Source organism: Neoarius graeffei, chromosome 24, assembly GCF_027579695.1.
Source record: "Neoarius graeffei isolate fNeoGra1 chromosome 24, fNeoGra1.pri, whole genome shotgun sequence".
Lineage (NCBI taxonomy): Eukaryota > Metazoa > Chordata > Actinopteri > Siluriformes > Ariidae > Neoarius > Neoarius graeffei.
In genome coordinates, this window is record NC_083592.1 from 23,823,600 (window position 1) to 23,848,116 (window position 24,517).

The following is a 24,517-nucleotide window of genomic DNA, read 5'->3' on the forward strand; positions in this document are numbered from 1 at the left end:
AGGCGAGTGTTTTGTGTGTGTGTGTTAGCTAGCTGGGTGAACAGATCTGAAATGTGTGGAGGGGACAAACCATTAAGGGCCTTGTATACTAGTACTGCCTTATTCCTTTTTTTGTATATCAGCTATCAATGCCTAGCCTAAAATGCTGAGGACAATGGAAAAGAGGGTGTAGTAATCACATCCTAGTATTACTCTGCCAGCCCCGTTTTGAAGTTTCTGCAGTTTCTCAAGGTACCCCTTACCTCCCTGGTCCCATACTCTGCTACAGTACTGAATGTGAGAGAGGAACAGTGCTGTGTAGATTGCGAGCAGTGCCTATCTATTCAGGTATGGCTTTATACATTTCATGATACCAATGGCCTGTGACAATTTCTTAGCAACATGGAGATAGTGATAGGTCCACCACAGACCACTGTTCAGAACAACTCCTAAGTACTTAAAAGTGTCCACTTGCTCAAGTTCAGTGTCTGCTAGTATGAGGTGTAAGTGGCTTTTTACGGCCTTGGCCCTAGGTGACCCTACTAGCATGGCTTTACACTTAGACGGATTCAATGAAAGCTTGTTTGCAGTGAACCACTGCACAAGTCTAACAGATTCTTGCTGAATGGTCCGTTTGATTGTCTGGATGTTGCGATCTGAAAAGTAAATAATGGTATCATCTGCATACATTGCCACCTTGCATGCCTGGATACAGTTTGGTAGATCATGGATATATAAAATTAAAAGAAGTGGACCAAGAATTGATCCCTGCGGTACACCACAAGTTACAGCTGATGATGTAGATAAAACAGAGTTAAGGCATGTGAATTGTAATCTTTCAGTCAGGTAAGACTTTAACCATTTACAGGCTAAGTCATTCACACCATAGGCTCGGAGTTTAAGCAACATTATATCATGGTCAAGCGTTTCAAAAGCTCTAGATAAATCACAAAAAAACACACCAGTTTGTTGTTTTATGTCAGTAGACTGAATCCAGCCAAGAATAGAAAGGCGAGACTGCAGCAGGCACAGACTCACCAAAACTACGCATTTGAAGCCATAGCCTATTCTGATGAATCTGTGGCACATAGATGGTAGCCTCATAATTTGGCACCAACAGCATGAATTCATGGACCCATCCTGCCTTGTGACAACAGTCCAGGCTGGTGAAGGTGGTATAATGTTGTGGGAAATGTTTTCTTGGTATTCTTTAGGCCCAGTCGATCATTGTTTGAGTACTGTTGTTGACCATGTGCATCCCTTCATGGCCATAATTTATCCATCTTCTAATGGATAGTATGATAATGCATCAAGTCACAAAGCAAAAGTCATCTGAAACTGGTTTCATGAACATGACAATGAGTTCAATATTCTTCAGTGCCCTTCCCAGTCACAGGATCTGAATCCAATAGAACACCTTTGGAATGTGGTAGAACGAGAGATTCACAGCATTATATTACATTACATGGCATTTAGCAGATGCTCTTATCCAGAGTGACATATAACAAGTGCATTAAGGTTCACCTGAAAAAATCTGCAGGAATTGTGTGATGCAATCATGTCAACATGGACCAGAATCTCACAGGAATATTTCCAACATCTTGTAGATTCCATGCCACCAAGAAGTGAGGCTGTTTTGAGAGCAAAGGGAGACCCTACCCAGTACTAATATAGTGTTCTTAATGAAGTGCTGAGTGAGAGAATGTTTCATGAAGAGTGATTATTGAATGCAAGAGACTCCGCTGGATAGGGGACCATTAATGAGAGGAGTGGCATGGGGTATCTTCTTCTGGGTGTTTGTCATGACATGGTCAAACCTTTATTGATTGTCCTTTATACAAAATAAACCCACTTATAATCCAACAAATCACTTTTTAAGTTATCTTTAAGAAATTATTCAAAGATGACAGAAATTGTATTTTTTTAAATCATCTCTTACACAGTCAACAATTCCTCATATGAAAGTTGCATATATAAATCATTAGAAAAGTAGAAAAAAAAAGAGGTTAAAGCAGAGCAGACACAAGGAGAGAAAGCATATCTTCTCAAAAGTCTTGTGAAATATTCAAAGCATCTTGCATGGTCCTAACAAGTACAGTGGTTTTCAAAAACAACTTCTTGATCATGTCTTTAAAAGAGTATGCAACAAGCTGACCGTAAGAAGAAATTTCTTTAACCATCTTAAAATATAATTTTAAAAAAAAAGCTCCATCGCAGATAAGCCTTTAAAGGTTTTGTGATAGTCATAATACTTATAAATCCTTTGGTTCTGCAAAGGAAGCATGAAGTAAAATTTAGGAGCTTTATCTCAAATAAATGGTATTGTAACAAAATGTAAAGCCATTACCTTTTTCCTTTGAGAACAGTTTATCTTTCACTATGGCTTTGATATCAGTGAAGATGTCATCATCTTCTCGATCTGCATCAACCTGATGACAAAATAATTTGCTATTATAAAATTCCATGCTAAAAGTCTACAATGGCTGTCATGGCTTTTATCATGGCTTTCCTGCCATGACTACTTCTAAAAGAGCTTTGTTTATGTAAACAAATCTATCAGTATTTAAAAGCTGACAATTAACCATCTTTTACACTTAATCTTTGCATATTATTCAGTTATTAGTCTTTAAGAGTATTAATCATGACCTACTTTGAATAATTTGCTGACTACAATAAAACTAATAGGAAAAGCACACAGTTTTGAGAATAAGGAATGCCAGTCCAGATCCTACAACGGGTCCTGGAAATGTAAAGCATTTACATAAAACACGGGGATACAGTGGGGCAAAAAAGTATTTAGTCAGTCACCAATTGTGCAAGTTCTCCCACTTAAAAAGATGAGAGAGGCCTGTAATTTTCATCATAGGTATACCTCAACTATGAGAGACAAAATGAGAAAAAAAAATCCAGAAAATCACATTGTCTGATTTTTAAAGAATTTATTTGCAAATTATGGTGGAAAATAAGTATTTGGTCAAAAACAAAAGTTCATCTCAATACTTTGTTATATACCCTTTGTTGGCAATGACAGAGGTCAAACATTTTCTGTAAGTCTTCACAAGGTTTTCACACACTGTTGCTGGTATTTTGGCCCATTCCTCCATGCAGATCTCCTCTAGAGCAGTGATGTTTTGGGGCTGTCGCTGGGCAACACGGACTTTCAACTCCCTCCAAAGATTTTCTATGGGGTTGAGATCTGGAGACTGGCTAGGCCACTCCAGGACCTTGAAATGCTTCTTACGAAGCCACTCCTTCGTTGCCCGGGCAGTGTGTTTGGGATCATTGTCATGCTGAAAGACCCAGCCATGTTTCATCTTCAATGCCCTTGCTGATGGAAGGAGGTTTTCACTCAAAATCTCACGATACATGGCCCCATTCATTCTTTCCTTTACACGGATCAGTCATCCTGGTCCCTTTGCAGAAAAACAGCCCCAAAGCATGATGTTTCCACCCCCATGCTTCACAGTAGGTATGGTGTTCTTTGGATGCAACTCAGCATTCTTTCTCCTCCAAACATGACAAGTTGAGTTTTTACGAAAAAGGTCAATTTTGGTTTCATCTGACCATATGACACTCTCCCAATCCTCTTCTGGATCATCCAAATGCTCTCTAGCAAACTTCAGACGGGCCTGGACATGTACTGGGTTAAGCAGGCACTGCAGGATTTGAGTCCCTGGCGGCGTAGTGTGTTACTGATGGTAGCCTTTGTTACTTTGGTCCCAGCTCTCTGCAGGTCATTCACTAGGTCCCCCCGTGTGGTTCTGGGATTTTTGCTCACCGTTCTTGTGATCATTTTGACCCCACGGGGTGAGATCTTGCATGGAGTCCCAGATCGAGGGAGATTATCAGTGGTCTTGTATGCCTTCCATTTTCTAATAATTGCTCCCACAGTTGATTTCTTCACACCAAGCTGCTTACCTATTGCAGATTCAGTCTTCCCAGCCTGGTGCAGGTCTACAATTTTGTTTCTGGTGTCCTTTGACAGCTCTTTGGTCTTGGCCATAGTGGAGTTCGGAGTGTGACTGTTTGAGGTTGTGGACAGGTGTCTTTTATACTGATAAGTTCAAACAGGTGCCATTAATACAGGTAACGAGTGGAGGACAGAGGAGCTCTTAAAGAAGTTGTTACAGGTCTGTGAGAGCCAGAAATCTTGCTTGTTTGTAGGTGATCAAATACTTATTTTACCGAGGAATTTACCAATTAATTCATTAAAAATCCTAAAATGTGATTTCCTGGATTCTTTCCCCCCATTTTGTCTCTCATAGTTGAAGTGTACCTATGATGAAAATTACAGGCCTCTCTCATCTTTTTAAGTGGGAGAACTTGCACAATTGGTGGCTGACTAAATACTTTTTTGCCCCACTGTATGGACTATGACAGTCTGAGCTCTCACCCTAATAATTAGTCCTCTCTCCTGGTAATACTTGGCTATGAGGGTTGTGTTGTGCTTGAAGGTTTCGAGCCGCTTCTCAATGGCATGGGCGTTATCATCAGGGCGACCCTGCTGCAGGGCACGTTTCTCCAGGCGCTGGCGCAGCTGCTGATTAGAGCAAGCTAGTAGGATCACTACATCTGGAGAGCCAATCTGACAGGAGGACATGTTGTATTAAAGGATTTTTTTTAATGTACCCTTGTCTTTTTTAAAACTATGTTTTGCTGTCCAGCAACATACTGCAGAATGAAAGTGGATTTTAAGGTTTCAAAAGCAATATAAATCTGCAATTAGCATCACTACCTATTAGCACCATTTCTATATACAGTGAAATAATTTGACACTGGTTAAAATTAGGTAAAATGTCAAAATATTGTCACTAAGTACATCATTGTCATTGCATCTGCTGTTCTATGAAAAATATTGTAAGAAAAAGAAAATGTCATAGCTCAAATAACATGAAGAGGTCAAACATATGTTTTAAAGCAATGCTGTATGTATCTTTAAATGAAAGTTCAGTCAGGTTCTAAGCATTACTGTAGGTAATGATTTAATCCGCAATTTAAAGTTCTTTGAAGATAACAGTAACGAAAATTATTACTGCAGTGTAGGATTAGATTGCCTTATTGCCAGTCTTAGTAAATTGCTCACTTGTTCTTCAAAGGTGAACACCTGAGATATTTCCCGTGGGAATCCATCCACAATGAAACCTTTGGCATCCTGCTTCTTGATGAACTGATGTTTGAGCTCCTCAATTGTTGTCTCCTAGAGAATTTAATCTCAGAGGGAGATCAAGGCAATCAGTCCATGTGTATTATGTGTTGTACTGTAATATAATAAACAATTTGTGCATGATTAATTGCCTACTTTTAATATGTTTAATGAAAAACAAACAAACCCATTTGCATTTTGTTATGGGGTATTAGACAATATGCTGATACTGACCCAAGATGACTGACGATGCTACAGTTAGCACAGCACTAATTAGCACTGTACTGGAAATGGCAATATATTAACAATAATTTGAATTTCACAGACCTACAGAAATTGTGCTGAAAAATCTTAAACAACACTAATCCTAAACAAATACAGACAAAGCTGTAGCGCTTGATTATAATTTACTGATAAAGCCCTCAAGAAGTTGTACTGACTTAACGTTAAGGAGTTAAACATATGATTACAGTGACTGAAGGTGCTGCTTGTAATAAACAAATGACACACTACCTACTATATTTGTGCATGGTTAATCTTGTCCTAATGTATTTCACATATTACTGTATCATCCATTTGCTGATGTAATTAAGCACTTTTTATATATAATTTTTTATTATTATTATTATTATTATGCGCAGTTCTGATGACAGTTCTATGTTGGAACAGAACTGACACAGCACCATACCTGAGGTGCCAGTTCTCCATTGGCAATGATTTGAGCAATCAGTTCCCATTTCCTGTCACTGGGAGCATGTTGAAGCAGCTGGTTTCTTAAAATCTCTCCAACAGATATACACTCAAAGTCATAATGAGCTGCGATCTTAGCTGTCTGAGTACCCTTTCCACTACCCGGACCACCTATGGAGAGAAAATGATGAGAACTAAAAAGGTACAATGAAATGTCAAAAATAAAACTCTTCAATAAAATAAGACATTGAGATTTAATTCTGTGAAAAGCAATAGGTTGTAGCACAGATGCTATACAAATTATATAATGTATTACCCTGAAATGTCACCCAAAACCCCTCACCTATGATGAATATGATGTGTGGCCTTGGTTTCAATGGGTCAAAGACATCATACTCCTGTATAAGACCAGAGGATTCGGTCATATCAGAATCACTCTCAATGGAGAACTGAGCCTGAATGGGAGGCAATCTGTCATAGCGTCGGTAAGGCCCAGAACCACTATCTGTGGAAAATGAAATAACACACAATAAATTGCCCAGAGATAACCAGATGTTTTTTTGTGTGGAGGGACCATTCTTAGCACAGCAGAAACATGGAAGTATGTGTGAGGCTGGCACAGCAGTGATTGAAAATGCTGTTTTATGATACAAATCTGCCTTGTTGGTCTACCATGTAGGCATAAAGGCATAAATAGAATAGCTCATCTTTCTTCAGAAGTAATTTATCACTCTCTAGCCTGTAGGTGTCAAATGCAAATTTGCTTAACATTTTCACTAGATCTGCATTCCATACATGCCACAGTACAGCATGCCTGGGTTTGCACCTCATAGGTCTAAAAAACTGTTTAAATGAGACACCCATCTGCTGAATCTGATGCAAGACTAACAAGCATCTAAAAAGAATTCAGATATGCATTGGGTATTGCAACTTTAGTATAATTCAATGATTGGCTCCATATAACAAAATCACCCAGTGTATAGACCAGCAAAGGTGTTTAAAAGAGAAAAACAAAACAACCAACTAAGGCCTACAAAGGGGGAAAATAATAATAATAATAATAATAATAATAATAATAATAAATTCTGGACTAAAGACATGTATGTCCTTAGCAGAGATAGGCCCATGTGGGCTCTTCTTAAATCCCTTTCTTAACTTTATACATGTTTGATATTTGGAAAACAGATGCTGTGCATGTTTAAAAAAAATTGAATATTTATGATGAATAGTAACACCTTTAGGGGCCCTTCATATGACATCATCATAACTGCGGATTTGTTTATGCAGCCATATTGCCAGACAAGCTTTGTGCTTAACAATGACCGGTACAGTAACGGAGCAAGTGTACGAGTGATTGTCAGCCCAATTCAGTAAAACATTTACAGATAAACTTGTGGAAGTTGCATCTAAAAGAACACTGCCAGAGACCTGTAGTGCTTTTTGATGTAATAACACTGAGATAAGCCTGGTTTAACTTTTCACTGCTTCCCAGCAAACCCAGAATGATGAGAAAAATGGCAAGCTGCAGTTAAATGGGAAGACTGGATGCCAACAGAGCATTCCCATATGTGTAGAGAACATTTTATATCAGGTTAGTATGAGGACTCTGTGCACCCGTTATTTCTCCTAACACTTTTTTGAGCTCAAGGCCATTCAGTTATAAAAATCCCATAGATCTATTTTGCCTAGACATGCACAAGTTAACATCCAACAAGTCTGTAAGCTGGTGAAACATGGACAGAAATTTGGTCGAGATAGTAAAGCTTTTAACAAGTTGCATGGCCTGGAACTACTCAGTACAGTCGACTGATACATACACAAGCGTGTCATACTTAGCAACTCTACTACACTACACAAAAAAAAAAAAAAACACCCATACCAAATGTCTAAACGTTAAAACGTATATATCTGGATGTGGGCTTTGGATGCGATATATTTTATTATACCTAATTCTTGGCCAGACTTGCAGCATGTTTGTTATGTACCAATAATGTAGACTCAGCTAAACACCATAAAAATATGCTAGATCTAGGCCCTGGCTTATTACTGTTAGAAGTCCATGTTTGAGCTTACCTTTATCAAAAGATGTTTTCTTTATTGGGACTTTTCCATAACATTCCAGCATGCACAAAACCTGCCTTGAAATATTGGTAGGCATCTGTACTTTTGTAAGCCTTTAGCATCTCCCCAGTGTATTTAGAAGTCCGAAATACTAAATAGTTCAGGATGTCATTGTATCCCAGATCCGGTAGCTGGTTTGCTATACACTTTTCAAGTGGAAGAAATACATTTGTGGGTAAATTAAGAAGTCGCCTTTATTTTTGTCACTTATGTACTTAAGCACAGCAAACTTCCTCCTCTGCATTTAACCCATCTGAAGCAGGGAACACACACACATACCCAGAGCAGTGAGCAGAATAAATAAATACATCTGTGGGTACGGCGGCACAGTGGTGTAATGGTTAGCACTGTCACCTCACAGCAAGAAGGTTCTGGGTTCGAGCCCAGCAGCTGACAGGGGCCTTTCTGTGTGGAGTTTGCTTGTTCTCCCTGTGTCTGTGTGGGTTTCCTCTGGGTGCTCCAATTTCCCCCCACAGTCAAAGACATGCAGGTTAGGCTAATTGGTAGCTCCAAGTTGACCGTGAGTGTGAATGGTTGTTTGTCTCCATGTGTCAGCCCTGTAATGACCTGGCGACTTGTCCACGGTGTACCCCACCCCTCACCCATAGTCAGCTGGGACAGGCTCCAGCTTACTCGCAACCCTGTACAGGATAAGCAGTTATGGATAATGGATGGATTTGTGGGTAAATTATATGGATCCATGATGCCTGCAAGTTTCAGCTTTGGATGTAATGCAATCTGCTGCTGTAATCTAAATTTTTTATAATTTCAGAGACATTGTACTGACTGAAGTTGTCTCGATTTTCATTATTAATTGTCATGGCTTTGTTTGCCTGGCAATATGACAGATGCTGTGTGATAAATCTGTGAAGTCAGTGAACAGCCTCTATAGTGCATACAGGTGAATAATTTCTGTTAGCCTAGGTTATTGGTGTTAAGTCACTAGAATACATTACAATATTACATTATAAATTAGTGTTCAAATTCTGACTATAGCATTACTGGTGGATGAGAAGCCATGGCCTAATAGTTCGAGAAGCAGTTCGAGAAGCAGTTCTGGGACCCCTCCCCCCAAAAAAATAAAAACCACACACACACACACACACCACCGGTTTGATTCTCCGGACCAGCAGGAATGGCTGAAGTGCCTGTGAGCAAGGCACCTAACCTAACCCCCAACTGTTCTGGGCATGTTGTATGTCATTCTGGATAAGAGTGTCTGCTTTGCCATTAATGTAATTTATGTTTTGATTATGAACCATTTCTTAACCCAGCAGTAACACTGAGGTATTTAGAAATCCCAGCAATGCTGCTGCACCCAACCCATATTTCCATGCCCTTGAGGTGTTTGCTGAGAAGATTCCACCAGCTGAATAATATCTGGTCAGAGATGGATGGTGGTCTTAGGTCATTCACTAACAGGGTGAAATTGACATTTCATTGATTGACATGGGGGGGGGACGCTGATGAATTGTCTTGAAACTGTGGGTCCTGATGGACCATGATTCACGAAACCATAAGTTACTTCAGGGGTTGTACGTTTTCTCTGTTCCTGATTGGTCCATACTGATTTGCTAAATCACCTGCATAGGCACTGATCAAAGACACAGATGCTTTCTGGTTATTTCCTTGCATATTGGATCACTTAGCTGTGTCTCCTGGTTTCTAATTGTTTACATAATCTAAGAATTAGTTCTTCTGGCTGTTGCCAGTTTTTGCAATCAGATTGTCTTCATTGTTTCCCTTATTTTCCACCTTACTGCCTGTTTTCACCCAGATTTACAGAAAAGCCTTAATAAAGCCTCACTGTACTTACATCCCACTGCTTTTGCACACATGCATCTGTATTTATCTTGTCATTTTTGTTGTTTATTGTACATATAGTTATACGTTTAGATAGCTAAATATTACCTAGATAACTATAGTTATTTATATACTTGTTTTATAATCTTCCATTTTCTCTATAAATACACCAGAGGGAACCTGAGAGAAATAGTATTTCAATGCACTGTATACTTGTAAATGGACGTACTGATAATAAAGCTTTCTTGAATCTTGATTCTTTTGCCTTTGAATACTGACATCAACAGATACTTGATGGTTTTAGGATCTTTGACTATACATTTTACTGAGTAGTTAACAGACAAATTAACCATCCATGATTATAGTTAGCAGAAATACCCAGCTTACAGGGGGCTTTCTTTCCCTGGGCAGTGGTAATGGGTGGTAGTGGTTTACGATCAGACATAATGAAGGTGTCCCAGGCCACACATTCAGGACCGCCAAGCTCTCTTGCTTTCTGCAGGCAGTTTTCCAGGAAACCCAAAGGGTCCTCAGGGCGGTGATACATCAAGCCAGTCAACATGCTCTTGGAAAGAGTAACACAGTATTAGATAGTATTAACATAAAATACCTTATACAATAACCATGAAGGATAAAATCCAGACCACTGTTATAAGGTTTATTATTTAAAGTTATTCAGGTAATATACTCAATCCTAGCCACAATCTTAAATTTATTTTTATTGCTTTTGCATTATGTTTCACAACACAAGGCCAAATGTCATAGTGAACAGATCATGCTTAAACAAGCCCATATATATGGATTTCTGACAGCTCTATATAGACAGACAGGAGAAATGAAAAGAAAGAGAACTTAAAAGCATAGTAGAGAACGTGATCAGTGCAAATTGCGATTCTGTTCAGCCCACACGGCTGTGCTGTGGACTGCTCAGAAAGGAGGACTGGAAAAACCTTGTGCTAATCAGGCATTTTCTTATTATCATGCAAAAACAGATGCTATGCATTTATATGTAAATCCACAGAGCATACAGCTTGAGAAATAATCAGTTACTAAAGACATTCAGGTAGATGAAAAAGAGCTGACTGTGTATCTAGTAATAACTCACTGTTAATAATAAAGGAACTGGAATAAAATGTCAAACTGAATCATTAATTTTAGCAGCCCAAGAACAAGCAATAAGAACCAATGTTATCAAGGCAAAGATTGTTAAAACACAGGAAGAGAGCAAGTGTCAGTTGTCTGGAGAGGTAGACGAAAGAGTGAATCACACTGCAAGTGAATGTAACATGCTCAAAAGTATAAATATAGGCATAATTGGGTGGGAAGAAAAATTAATTGGGAACTGTGCCAAAAGGTATAAAGTACCTTTAACAGAAAGATGGTATGAACACCAACTGGAAACAGTAACAGAAAATGACAGCTGTAAGTTACTGTGGGATTTCAACATCCAGACTGATCATGCCATAGAAGCCAGATGACCTGATACCGTATTGATTGATAAAAGGAGGAATGCAAAAATAATAGACTTTGCCATACCATATGACAGTAGAATAAATGAAAAATTAAATAGTAATAATAACAAAGTACCAAGACCTAGCAAGAGAACTAAAAAAGCTATGGAATAGGAGAACAAAATAAAGTCATTCCAATAGGAGCACTCAGCACAATACCAAGACAATTCTCAAAAGAGATTAGATGACCTGGGTATAAGAATTGTTGAGTTGCAGAAAACTTAGCATCCACACTGCAAGGGTCTGCTATAAAGTCCTTGAAATTTGAGGAATCTTGTTGATACCAAATTCCATGAAATTATTACCACCACCGACAAAAACAGTGAGTGACAATACATAAATAATAATCAGTTTTCTTTTTAACCCCCCCCCCCCTTATTTTTATCATTTTCAGGATAAGTACATGACAGTGAATTTATGAATGAAGTTATTGTCCAGAAAGGCAGTTTTCAGCAGAAACACCAGTGAGGATTACAAAAGGTGCAGCTCTGTCATTCATATGGAGTGTTTTTCCTTTAAGTTTCAAGAAGCTGGACTTTTGGATTATAATGCATCTTTAAACGTTCAAAGAGTTATCACATAGACTGAAGATATTGAACATTGTGTTGTCTTTTACAAGTGGGAAAATAAAGTGTAGATGTGATTAACAATGACTAATAGAATGTGTTGTCTACCTAAATTAACGTAGGCACACTTATACATGTCTGAAACCCATGGTAAATGCCAGATTATTGTGACTAACATACTCACTCACACACACACTCACTCACTCTTCCTCTCATTCTTTGGTCTCAAAGTATGATGATTCACATGAGGTAAATAGGCAGCTTGTTTCCTTGGAGACACTACATGTGGAGAGTTCAATCTTCACCTATGGAAATTAATTAATTAATATTCCTGTCAGTCACAGATATTGCACAGAAATATTGACCTGCCTGGTCCAGCATGTGTAAGCAAAAATTCCATCCCTTTCTCCAGTGAAAATGTTATAACCTTATAAAATAAGCATACGATTTTTTTTACTGAGTGCACTTTAGACTAGCATGTGTTTATCAACCTCTACATTCATTTTGTGAGATTTGTATGCATCTGCAAGAGACCTCTCAGAGTTCAACCTCCTTGACATTCTCAGAGGAGAAACTTGCCACTTGCATGCAAACTTGTGGCTCACAGCTCTGCAACCAGAGTGTCCCACTCGAGGATCACCATAGTGACACATCTCAAGTATCTAATTTGCTTCAGAACAGTCAAAATCAAAAGGGACATAATCTATTCCATGTTTCCTGTAGGCGGCACGGTGGTGTAGTGGTTAGCGCTGTCGCCTCACAGCAAGAAGGTCCTGGGTTTGAGCCCCGGGGCCGGCGAGGGCCTTTCTGTGCGGAGTTTGCATGTTCTCCCCGTGTCCGCGTGGGTTTCCTCCGGGTGCTCCGGTTTCCCCCACAGTCCAAAGACATGCAGGTTAGGTTAACTGGTGACTCTAAATTGACCGTAGGTGTGAATGTGAGTGTGAATGGTTGTCTGTGTCTATGTGTCAGCCCTGTGATGACCTGGTGATTTGTCCAGGGTGTACCCCGCCTTTCGCCCGTAGTCAGCTGGGATAGGCTCCAGCTTGCCTGCGACCCTGTAGAAGGATAAAGCGGCTAGAGATAATGAGATGAGATGTTTCCTGTATTTAAAAAAAAAAAAACCCGTTGCCACTTTACCAACAACAAAAAATTAGGGTTTCCCTCCTCATTTTTTCAATAATTATCTGAATTATCATTTAGATCATTCATTCAGCAAGAAACTGATTTCTTAGTGAACCTGCATTTGATGATATAATAATAATAATAATAATAATAATAATAATAATAAATAGTAAGTTTCAGTTTCAAGATATTGAATGTGTACATAATTCCAGGACAACACTAACGAATCATTAATGAGTAATCACTCTACAAGTACATTACACTAGAGGTAAAATGCACTATGTAGGCGGACTGAAAAGCCAAGAAACACCCAGCAAAATCAATTAAAAAAAAAAACTGCTCATAACACAATGTATTTAAAGCAATTAGCCTGACAAATGGCCTTAGTCAAAGTAAACAGGCTGGAACTTTTATGTGCGAGTACACAACTGCAACAAAGTCTCACAGAAATCTTTCTATAAATAACTTTTTATATCACAGATGTTTAGAGCGGTGTTCGCGCCTACCTCTTCAGTACTCAACGCAAAAAAAAATCCCATAAAATACTTCGGATAAGTTGTTTTTGTTGTTTGTTTTGTTTTCTTTAGCCATACCTCAAACAGAAGAGGAATCTGTCGTTTGGAGAGATACTCTTTAGCGTTGTTGGCGTTCATCTTCTTGTATTGTAAGTCAATCAAATCCGCTGGTGGTGATATGAGCGTCTGGTGGCGCGTTCCTCTCTGTCCAGGGTTGCCAGATTGAGATCGGTTCCTCCCACACAATCCTAGCCCAATTTGCAACAAGCCAAACCTTTATAATATGATTGTTGTAATATTTGGTTATAATAATAATAATAATAATAATAATAATAATAATAATAATATCTAAGGATTTGAAATATCATGAATGATTAGAAAATTCCACCTATATGCTTCGCGCAATGCCATTTATCCACACCAAATAGCACAAATAAATCTGGCAACGCGCTCCACAAGATTCGACAGAGCCCGTGTGTGTAAGTGCGCGCGCCCGCGCGCTGTTTTGGATACATTCTCTACTTAAAGCTTTAACTCTGATAATGGAGAAAATCCCTGCGCATCAACATTAGTGTATTCCACGTTACAAATCGAGAGAAGACCTTTAGCTATGAGCCAGAATGAAAAATGATTTCATTTTAAGGTTTAGGCTATAACTGAAATGTAATGTGAAGTAGGTTTATCTCCTTGATTGACTGATTAACTTAAAGTGCTGATGACACGTTTTTGACATCTTTGGCGATGTTTTATAACATAAAAAGTAATTCCCGATGATCCATATATTAATTCACGAAGGCGCCTATTTTACAAGTTATGATAAAAAACGCGGCTATTTGGGCAAATTTGACAGGGCTGCAGCACCCAGGAGACGAAGGAGGAGGAGCTATATGACGTCAGCAAAAGAACCTTCCTCCTAACTTACCAGTTTGTTGTTGATGCGGCAGGTGTTCAGTTTATCATTATTAGTATTTTTATTATACATTATATCTCATCTCATTATCTCTAGCCGCTTTATCCTTCTACAGGGTCGCAGGCAAGCTGGAGCCTATCCCAGCTGACTACGGGCGAAAGGCAGGGTACACCCTGGACAAGTCGCCAGGTCATCACAGGGCTGACACATAGACACAGACAACCATTCACACTCACATTCACACCTATGGTCAATTTAGAGTCACCAGTTAACCTAACCTGCATGTCTTTGGACTGTGGGGGAAACCGGAGCACCCGGAGGAAACCCACGCGGACACGGGGAGAACATGCAAACTCCACACAGAAAGGCCCTCGCCGGCCCCGGGGCTCGAACCCAGGACCTTCTTGCTGTGAGGCGACAGCGCTAACCACTACACCACCGTGCCGCCCCTTATACAATATATATATATATATATATATATATATATATATATATATATAGTTATTATGCCTTCGCGTTGTGTTGCCGGATTTTGCTCCAAAACCCACAAGGATGGGGTAAGTTTATTCAAGTTTCCCAGAGATCCCGAGCTGCATGCGAAGTGGGTGAAGCAAGTCAGGCGCACTCGTGACAAGTGGGAGCCCTCACCAACATCCGTCCTGTGCTCTGAACACTTCGATTTGGATTGTTTTGACACCCTTCCCAGCTTAAAAGAATCTCTTGGGTGTTCAGTTCAGCACAAACGTGTGTTACTACCATCAGCAGTGCCTACACAGTGTTGCCAGATTGGGAGGTTTCCCGCCCAGTTGGGCAGTTTCAAGTGCATTTTGTTGGGTTTTGAACATATTTTGGGCTGGAAAACGTCAGCAGTATCTATACTGCTGAAGTTTTCCAGCCCAAAATATGTTCAAAACCCAACAAAATGCACTTGAAACCACCCAGTTGGGCAGTTTCAAGTGCATTTTGTTGGGTTTTGAACATATTTTGGGATGGAAAACGTCAGCAGTATCTATACTGCTGAAGTTTTCCAGCCCAAAATATGTTCAAAACCCAACAAAATGCACTTGAAACTGCCCAACTGGGCGGGAAACCTCCCAATCTGGCAACACTGCCAGTATTCCGGAGGGGGTCTACTAGTAGCTATGCAGGATCCAAAGACAGTCCTCCTGTCAGAACATGTGTTGTGAAACGACATAAGATAAAGGTACGTAGAGCTATAGATTCTACATGATAATCATAAATGTAATCATAAAGTCGGCGTGATATCAGTCATGTATTTGCTTGTGAAAGCTTGCGGCTTTCATGTAACTGCCGCCTAGCAACGAGAGGCAAAGGGTAAAGAGGGTAGGCTATCATAGATTCTATTTGGAAGAGATCAACACAATTCTAGACTCCCAGAAGAGGAAGAGCTAGCACTAGAGAGTTCACCGGTGTTTTCATGCGCCATTTCCATTGAGTAGAACCAGAGTAGAACAGCCAGTGAACCGCAGCGTGTTCTTCCACTGACGTCACAACATGGCCGCGAGCCACGGACCCAGTTTTCTTGCGCTGTGCAATTAAAAGTTGGATATTCGCGTAACGACAGCTTCTTTTCATGTAATTATAACAGAAATCTAACATGTTTGCCATGTTGTATAGTTTATTTAAGAAATTGCATAGAGTCATGTTCGTGTCATCAGCCCTTTAAAGGATGTACATAGATATAGTATGAGCAGACATACTAAAACATTCATTTTTTTTACTACTGAAACCTAGTAAATGTTATATGATTATTTTTAAGAGACTATTAACATGTTTGAATAATGATCACTATATGCAAAATCTTTACTCATAAACATCATTCAAACTTAAAGGTCGACTGCCTTTCAGATTATACAAGTTTAGGTAATAAAAAAGAATTTTCCCTGACACCCAATTATTTTTGTTTAGTGGATCAAAAGCTACTGAATTTGAATCACAGACTTCTAATTTTATTAGTTTTTTTCTTTTTTCTTAATAGAACAATTAATGAATTTAGGGCCAGAAGGCTCTAAATTCTCTGCTATTTTTTCTTGTTTCACCATGACCCAATTCAAGATATTATGTCATGCATCGCATGGTGGGCTTTCCCCGTTTGCGCAAGGCATCATGGGATACAACTTCGAAACAGGAGGGGGAAATGGAGGATGCAAATGAAACGTAAAAGACTGACTAGAGTAACGGAAAGCGAGAAGAAAAGATGTTATGTTGTGAAAGAAAGGAAACGCAGGACCAAACTAATAAATATCAGCGCTCAGCAAGCACCTCAGTGTGATCAGCTATTCATTTAGCGACAGAATGATGTAACAGTTCGTGCACAGTCAAGGTAAACCTGTAGATGGCAGTAATGCAATACTGGATGCCAGCTGCCATAAAACCCAAAAGAAGAAGGAAAAGAAGAAAAGCAGGTAAACCTGCACATGCACACAGCGGACTTCCTCTGTCTGCTTGACTGCGCGAAGCGAGTGATTTTCACACATATTATTTGCTAGGGAATACCCTCAAATGAAATAATTTCCCAGCCACAGAATGGCCTGGGTTTCAGGGGTTTTGTGTGTGTGTGTGTGTGTGTGTGTGTGTGGGGGGGGGGGGGGGGGGGGGGGGTTGTTTGTTTGTTTTTTAGATTCTCCAGAAATAAACATATATCACAAAGACCAAATTTCAAAGGGAACTAAATTTCACCAATTTTATGAAATCGAAAGGCTATATAGCTTTAATAGGTTTTGGACTGGAGTGTACATTCTGTAGTTAATTTGTATTTTTCTATATTTCTTTTGAATTAGTTCATTGAAGCCAAACTACCCTGGGGTCCCATGATAGGTTACCATTTACAAAATCCCTCACTCTCATCTGCTAGGAAGCAACAGATTCATATTCTGGGTGTGATGGGACATGATTTTCCACTTGACTTGAAAATTAAAACATGTCTAACAGTTGATTTGACACTGCCAGTTTTACAGAATTACCATTAAAATATTACCACATTTAATTTTACATGGTGGTTTGTTGAATTGGAATCTGAACAAACATACTGTACATGTAGAGCAGCTTCATTTTCCCCCTTCCCTCAGACAACATAGTTTAATGGTCTAATAACATTTAGGCCTGTTTCCTAGAAGTGTTTTCAAGGTACCTGTTCCATACACAATTGAATATGTTTCCTACTGTAACACACTTTCTTTAACTCATCAAACTGACTATGTTAGAACACAAAGGACCTGTTAATGAGTTAATCAGTTCATTCAGGTGTGCTGGGAGGAGAGAAGACACTAAAATGTTCTTTGCAGTGAGTGATGCTCAAGGATTGAGAAACTGTATTCCAGACTTTATGCCACAAATCTGGGCCAAGTTGGGAGGTCAACTAGTTCCACCAAAGTCCACCCAGACTTTGGAATAGAGATCTATACCAAAGCAAGTTCATCAATTCATCAATGTTGGTGCTTAAACTTGGCAGCAGAAGTCACTCTTAAATGCTACAAACTCTAACTGGTTGGCTTGGACTTGGGTTCAGAGTCTGTGGTATCATTTTCATCAGAATGGAAGGAGACTCGCTGTTCATCCATTCGTTTAGCCTGTACTCTTTGAATGAGACTGAAAAAGTCTTCATCTGGGTCTGGAACTGGAGGCAGTGAGCACCTCTGGTCATTGATCCGGCAGGACTGACAGACACATTGGGACAAATTCAGAAAGAGACTCCATAATTGAATCAATTTCTATTCATAATAATGCAGGACAATACACTACATGGCCAAAACTGTGTGGACACCTATATGTGGCTCTTCCCCAACTGTTGTCATAAAGTTGGAAGCACACAATTATCTGGAATATCTTTGCATGTTGTACCATAAAGATTTTCCTTCCCTGGAAACAAGGGCCCCAAACTTGTTCCAGCATGACAGTGCCCCTGTGAACAAAGTGAAGTCCATAAAGATATGGCTCACCAAGGTTGGCATGGAAGTGGCCTGCACAGAACCGTGAACTCAACTTCATTGAATACCTTTGGGTTGAACCAGAATGTTTTGCCTAAAATCAGTTTCTGACCTCACTAATGGTCTAAATCCAAAATGTAGTGGAAACTCCATATTAATGCCCATGGAATGGGATGTTCAACAACCACATATGGATATGATGGTCAGGTGGCCACATACATTTGGCCATATATTGTATATTCTGTGTCGTTGAATAATACATTGGTATGAGTAGTTTACTGAACAAAATATTTTTGTACAATTTACTATTTCTATACACTCAGTGAGATTTTACCTGATATTTTATGAGCATGTTAAAGAATTCCTCACTAAGCTCCTGTGGATTACAGGCCTCACAAAGATGGCCATTGTTGTTCTGTGCTATTGTGATACCCAGCCGATCTCCAATACTGGCCCTCTGGTCATCCAGTCGGCGGCTCTGTGAGCTGGCTATCAGATCAAAGAGCTCCTCTGTTTGGGTGAGGGAGATGAGTGAGGTGGCTCCAGAGAGCAGTGGGGACTCATATTCAGACAATTGGGCTCCAGCTGGGACCTCTCCTGCCTGGCCGTTGATTTGTGGAAGATGCTGACAGTGCTGGTTTTCCATGTGGCTGCTTTGTATAATCGCAGAGGACTGTGAAGAGGGAGTCCTCATTGGGGAAGCCCTGGCCTTGTCTTTTAGAAGAGAAGAATATGATAAATAATATGAGACAACTCCACAGACAGGTGGCCTACTGTAACTACTTAGGACTGAGCCTTGGAAAGAATGTTTGTAGGCAAATCAAAAGGAAACTCACGGTAAGAAATTTGAGTCTGTACCCCTTGCAGACTTTTGCTCCAAAAATTTGCAGACTAGAGCGATGACATACTCAGCCAGTTTGTGAATTGGTGCTAAAACTACAACCCCGATTCCAAAAAAGTTGGGACAAAGTACAAATTGTAAATAAAAATGGAATGCAATGATGTGGAAGTTTCAAAATTCCATATTTTATTCAGAATAGAACATAGATGACATATCAAATGTTTAAACTGAGAAAATGTATCATTTAAAGAGAAAAATTAGGTGATTTTAAATTTCATGACAACAACACATCTCAAAAAAGTTGGGACAAGGCCATGTTTACCACTGTGAGACATCCCCTTTTCTCTTTACAACAGTCTGTAAACGTCTGGGGACTGAGGAGACAAGTTGCTCAAGTTTAGGGATAGGAATGTTAACCCATTCTTGTCTAATGTAGGATTCTAGTTGCTCAACTGTCTTAGGTCTTTTTTGTCGTATCTTCCATTTTATGATGCGCCAAATGTTTTCTATGGGTGAAAGATCTGGACTGCAGGCTGGCCAGTTCAGTACCCGGACCCTTCTTCTACGCAGCCATGATGCTGTAATTGATGCAGTATGTGGTTTGGCATTGTCATGTTGGAAAATGCAAGGTCTTCCCTGAAAGAGATGTCATCTGGATGGGAGCATATGTTGCTCTAGGACCTGGATATACCTTTCAGCATTGATGGTGTCTTTCCAGATATGTAAGCTACCCATGCCACACGCACTAATGCAACCCCATACCATCAGAGATGCAGGCTTCTGAACTGAGCGCTGATAACAACTTGGGTCGTCCTTCTCCTCTTTAGTCCGAATGACACGGCGTCCCTGATTTCCATAAAGAACTTCAAATTTTGATTCGTCTGACCACAGAACAGTTTTCCACTTTGCCACAGTCCATTTTAAATGAGCCTTGGCCCAGAGAAGATGTCTGCACTTCTGGATCATGTTTAGATACGGCTTCTTCTTTGAACTATAGAGTTTTAGCTGGCAATGGCGGATGGCACGGTGAATTGTGTTCACAGATAATGTTCTCTGGAAATATTCCTGAGCCCATTTTGTGATTTCCAATACAGAAGCATGCCTGTATGTGATGCAGTGCCATCTAAGGGCCCGAAGATCACGGGCACCCAGTATGGTTTTCCGGCCTTAACCCTTACACACAGAGATTCTTCCAGATTCTCTGAATCTTTTGATGATATTATGCACTGTAGATGATGATATGTTCAAACTCTTTGCAATTTTACACTGTCGAACTCCTTTCTGATATTGTGCCACTATTTGTCGGCACAGAATTAAGGGGATTGGTGATCCTCTTCCCATCTTTACTTCTGAGAGCTGCTGCCACTCCAAGATGCTCTTTTTATACCCAGTCATGTTAATACCCAGCTATTGCCAATTGACCTAATGAGTTGCAATTTGGTCCTCCAGCTGTTCCTTTTTTGTACCTTTAACTTTTCCAGCCTCTTATTGCCCCTGTCCCAACTTTTTTGAGATGTGTTGCTGTCATGAAATTTCAAATGAGCCAATATTTGGCATGAAATTTAAAAATGTCTCACTTTCGACATTTGATATGTTGTCTATGTTTTATTGTGAATACAGTTTTTGAGACTTGTAAATTACTGCATTCCATTTTTATTTACAATTTGTACTTTGTCCTAACTTTTCTGGAATCGGGGTTGTATAAGTCATGTAGCATAGTCAAACAGAACCGGTGAATTTTACTTCATCTGATGTATATATCCCATTACCTGCAATCATTTTTAAAGGAATTAATGCATTTTGCTAAAAACAAACAAATAAATCAAATAAAAGATACACAATTTCTCTCTCACCCAAAATATACAGTGGTGCTTGAAAGTTTGTGAACCCTTTAGAATTTTCTATATTTCTGCATAAATATGACCTAAAACATCATCAGATTTTCACACAAGTCCTAAAAGTAGATAAAGAGAACCAAGTTAAACAAATATGAGACAACAATATTATCCTTTGTCATTTATTTATTGAGGAAAATGATCCACTATTACATATCTGTGAGTGGCAAAAGTATGTGAACCTCTTGGATTAGCAGTTAATTTGAAGGTGAAATTAGAGTCAGGTGTTTTCAGTCAATGGGATGATAATCAGGTGTGAGTGGGCACCCTGTTTTATTTAAAGAACAGGGATCTATCAAAGTCTGATCTTCACAACACATGTTTGTGGAAGTGTATCATGGCATGAACAAAGGAGATTTCTGAGGACCTCAGAAAAAGCGTTGTTGATGCTCATCAGGTTGGAAAAGGTTACAAAACCATCTCTAAAGAGTTTGGACTTCACCAATCCACAGTCAGACAGATTGTGTATAAATGGAGGAGATTCAAGACCATTGTTACCCTCCCCAGGAGTGGGCGACCAACAAAGATCACTCCAAGAGCGAGGCGTGTAATAGTCAGCGAGGTCACAAAGGACCCCAGGGTAACTTCTAAGCAACTGAAGGCCGCTCTCACATTGGCTAATGTTAATATTCGTGAGTCCACCATCAGGAGAACACTGAACAACAATGCTGTGCATGGCAGGGTTGCAAGGAGAAAGCCACTGCTCTCCAAAAAGAATATTGCTGCTCATCTGCAGTTTGCTAAAGATCACGTGGACAAGCCAGAAGGCTATTGGAAAAATTTTGTGGACGGATGAGAACAAAATAGAACTTTTTGGTTTAAATGAGAAGCGTTATGTTTGGAGAAAGGAAAACACTGCATTCCAGCATAAGAACCTTATCCCATCTGTGAAACATGGTGGTGGTAGTATCATAGTTTGGGCCTGTTTTGCTGCATCTGGGCCAGGACGGCTTGCCATCATTGATGGAACAATGAATTCTGAATTATACCAGCGAATTCTAAAGGAAAATGTCAGGACATCTGTCCATGAACTGAATCTCAAGAGAAGGTGGGTCATGCAGCAAGACAACGACCCTAAGCACACAAGTCGTTCTACCAAAGAATGGTTAAAGAAGAATAAAGTTAATGTTTTGGAATGGCCAAGTCAAAGTCCTGACCTTAATCCAATGGAAATGTTGTGGAAGGACCTGAAGCGAGCAGTTCATGTGAGGAAACCCACCAACATCCCAGAGTTGAAGCTGTTCTGTACGGAGGAACGGGCTAAAATTCCTCCAAGCCGGTGTGCAGGACTGATCAACAGTTACTGCAAACGTTTAGTTACAGTTATTGCTGCACAAGGGGGTCACGCCAGATACTGAAAGCAAAGGTTCACATACTTTTGCCACTCACAGATATGTAATATTGGATCATTTTCCTCAATAAATAAATGACCAAGTATAATATTTTTGTCTCATTTGTTTAACTGGGTTCCCTTTATCTACTTTTAGGACTTGTGTGAAAATCTGATGATGTTTTAGGTCATATTTATGCAGAAATATAGAAAATTCTAAAGGGTTCACAAACTTTCAAGCACCACTGTAGATAGTCAGCCATGGTATGTTTGTTGCTCAGTTTAGTAGTTTAGCTTGTTTAGTAGGAGCCACACGGCTAATATATAATCTCAAAACTTGCTCACATAAATGGACTGCAATAAGTTTACACACTAAAAGTACAAAATATGTACCTTTTGAGGTACCACCCCAGTGACAATGAAAGGTACAGTTTCGTACCATTTTTTTCCCCTGTGTAGATTAGAAGTAAGGGACCAGACACCAGTTCTGTAAACTGCATTTCTAAATCATAACATGGTTGCCTTAAACTGCACCAAGGTATTCAGTATCTCAGATAGATTGTCCTTTCTGACAATATATGGCATGCTATTTGTCATTTAAAAAATGACAAAAGGAAGTCATATAGCTAAAGACAACAGTGATGAACATTTTGAAACCAAATTGTTTTCTTTTTCATCACATAGTTTGGTTTTACTCTAAATAAGAATCACATGCGGCTTTCAGATTAGGATGATAAAGATTTCAGAAATATGGTATTTTTTTGCAAATGTTCAAATGTCATTATTGAGTCAAATGATATGTTTTGAATGTTTATGAGATCAAGTGATCATTTGGACATGCAGTTTGCATAAACTGGAGGCCATAAAAAAATCCCTCATAGCTCTTATACAAAACATAAGAAAACTTCAGACATCAATTATGCCTTGGATGATCAGTTAAATTTGGTGTAATAGGGAAATTGGTGTAATGGCCTGTTGTCATATTAACTCGGTTAATCAAACTGGTTTTAAGGTGTTAATGGTGATTTGTGAGTTTAAATATGTGATCAACATTTTATTTAATGTAATTATAAAATTGTTTTATTGGCAAACATACTGGAAGATAGACTTAAAACTTGCATGAATATGGAGAGTCATTTATCATGTACCTCCAGTCAGTTTGCATAAATTACAATAATTAGCTTATTCTTTTGAAATAGTTTGCTGTGCTAGCAACAAAATTAGGTCATGGATCCTAGTTAGAGCTGGCAAGATGCACAAAGAAAGGCCCTACAAAGTTTGACAAGTGAAAAAATTCCAAAAGAATGCAGGATTTATGCTATTTTGCGCATAAAATTATTTACCATAATTTGAATTATAATTAAAGATGACAGAGCCTAAATATGATAGGTACACGGAAAATTACGTTTTCATAGAGCATAATCCCTACAACAACTTTAGATATTCAGGTAACAGCTATTGAGGTTCACACAAGCACTGGCTGCACTGGGCTGTTTTTGCTCTGAATAGCCTCAGACCCCAAAGCCCAATTACAGACTGAATGAATTCCTAGGCAGACAATACACACACCTTTCTTGCCTGACACCCAAACGTGTTTGTTATTTAGCAGAGGTTCCCAGCTTGCTTATCTTCTTCCGTAATGTAAAAAAAAAAAAAACAACAGAATATAAGATAAAAGAGATCTTTATAATCCAGCAAAGCTTGGTGCACTTGCCATTTTCACACACCCAGTTTTCCTATGAGCGGGATTGTGTCTCTTTTAGAGGGGGAGAGGAAGAGAAAGAGATGGGTGGGGGTTGATGGGGTGCATTTGCCCCTCTTAGCTTACCTCATGGTTGCTATAGGAACTGCAATTCGCTTCCCAAATCTTGTTCCTGTGTATTCACACACTTGTAGACAGCTAGATGTGCAAGTACACATGTTTACTGAAGAGACAGACAGATACAGACAAGAACATGCTAGATCAAATGCATACACAATTGCATGTACTGTCTGGTTGGCATTCCTGCAATGTCATGTCACCTTCATTAATACTGAAGGTGCTGTAGTGCTTCTTTGTTCTGTCTACTCTCAGAATAATCATGTATGATTTTCTTAGGTTTGAGTGGCCAGGGTTTATATTATTTATCCAGTTATTTTTCACA

The 24,517-nt window shown here is 39.3% G+C and overlaps 1 protein-coding gene across 2 annotated transcripts; it reads right to left on the reverse strand.

Annotated features, from left to right (window-relative positions):
* Positions 1-307: 307 nt before the first annotated feature.
* ak5l (adenylate kinase 5, like) lies at positions 308-13,613 on the reverse strand. Of its 2 annotated transcripts, none has more exons than XM_060907792.1 (8): positions 13,529-13,613; positions 10,124-10,301; positions 6,156-6,317; positions 5,811-5,983; positions 5,063-5,176; positions 4,373-4,564; positions 2,327-2,408; positions 308-1,396 (listed from the first exon to the last, which is right to left on the reverse strand). In XM_060907792.1, the coding sequence occupies exons 1-8, from the start codon at positions 13,586-13,588 to the stop codon at positions 1,344-1,346; spliced, it is 1,014 nt and encodes a 337-aa protein (XP_060763775.1). In that variant the 5' UTR covers positions 13,589-13,613; the 3' UTR covers positions 308-1,343. The 2 variants fall into 2 exon arrangements, with proteins under 2 accessions (XP_060763775.1, XP_060763776.1); XM_060907793.1 differs by lacking the exon at positions 308-1,396 and adding an exon at positions 2,082-2,248.
* Between the last annotated feature and the right edge of the window lie 10,904 nt (positions 13,614-24,517).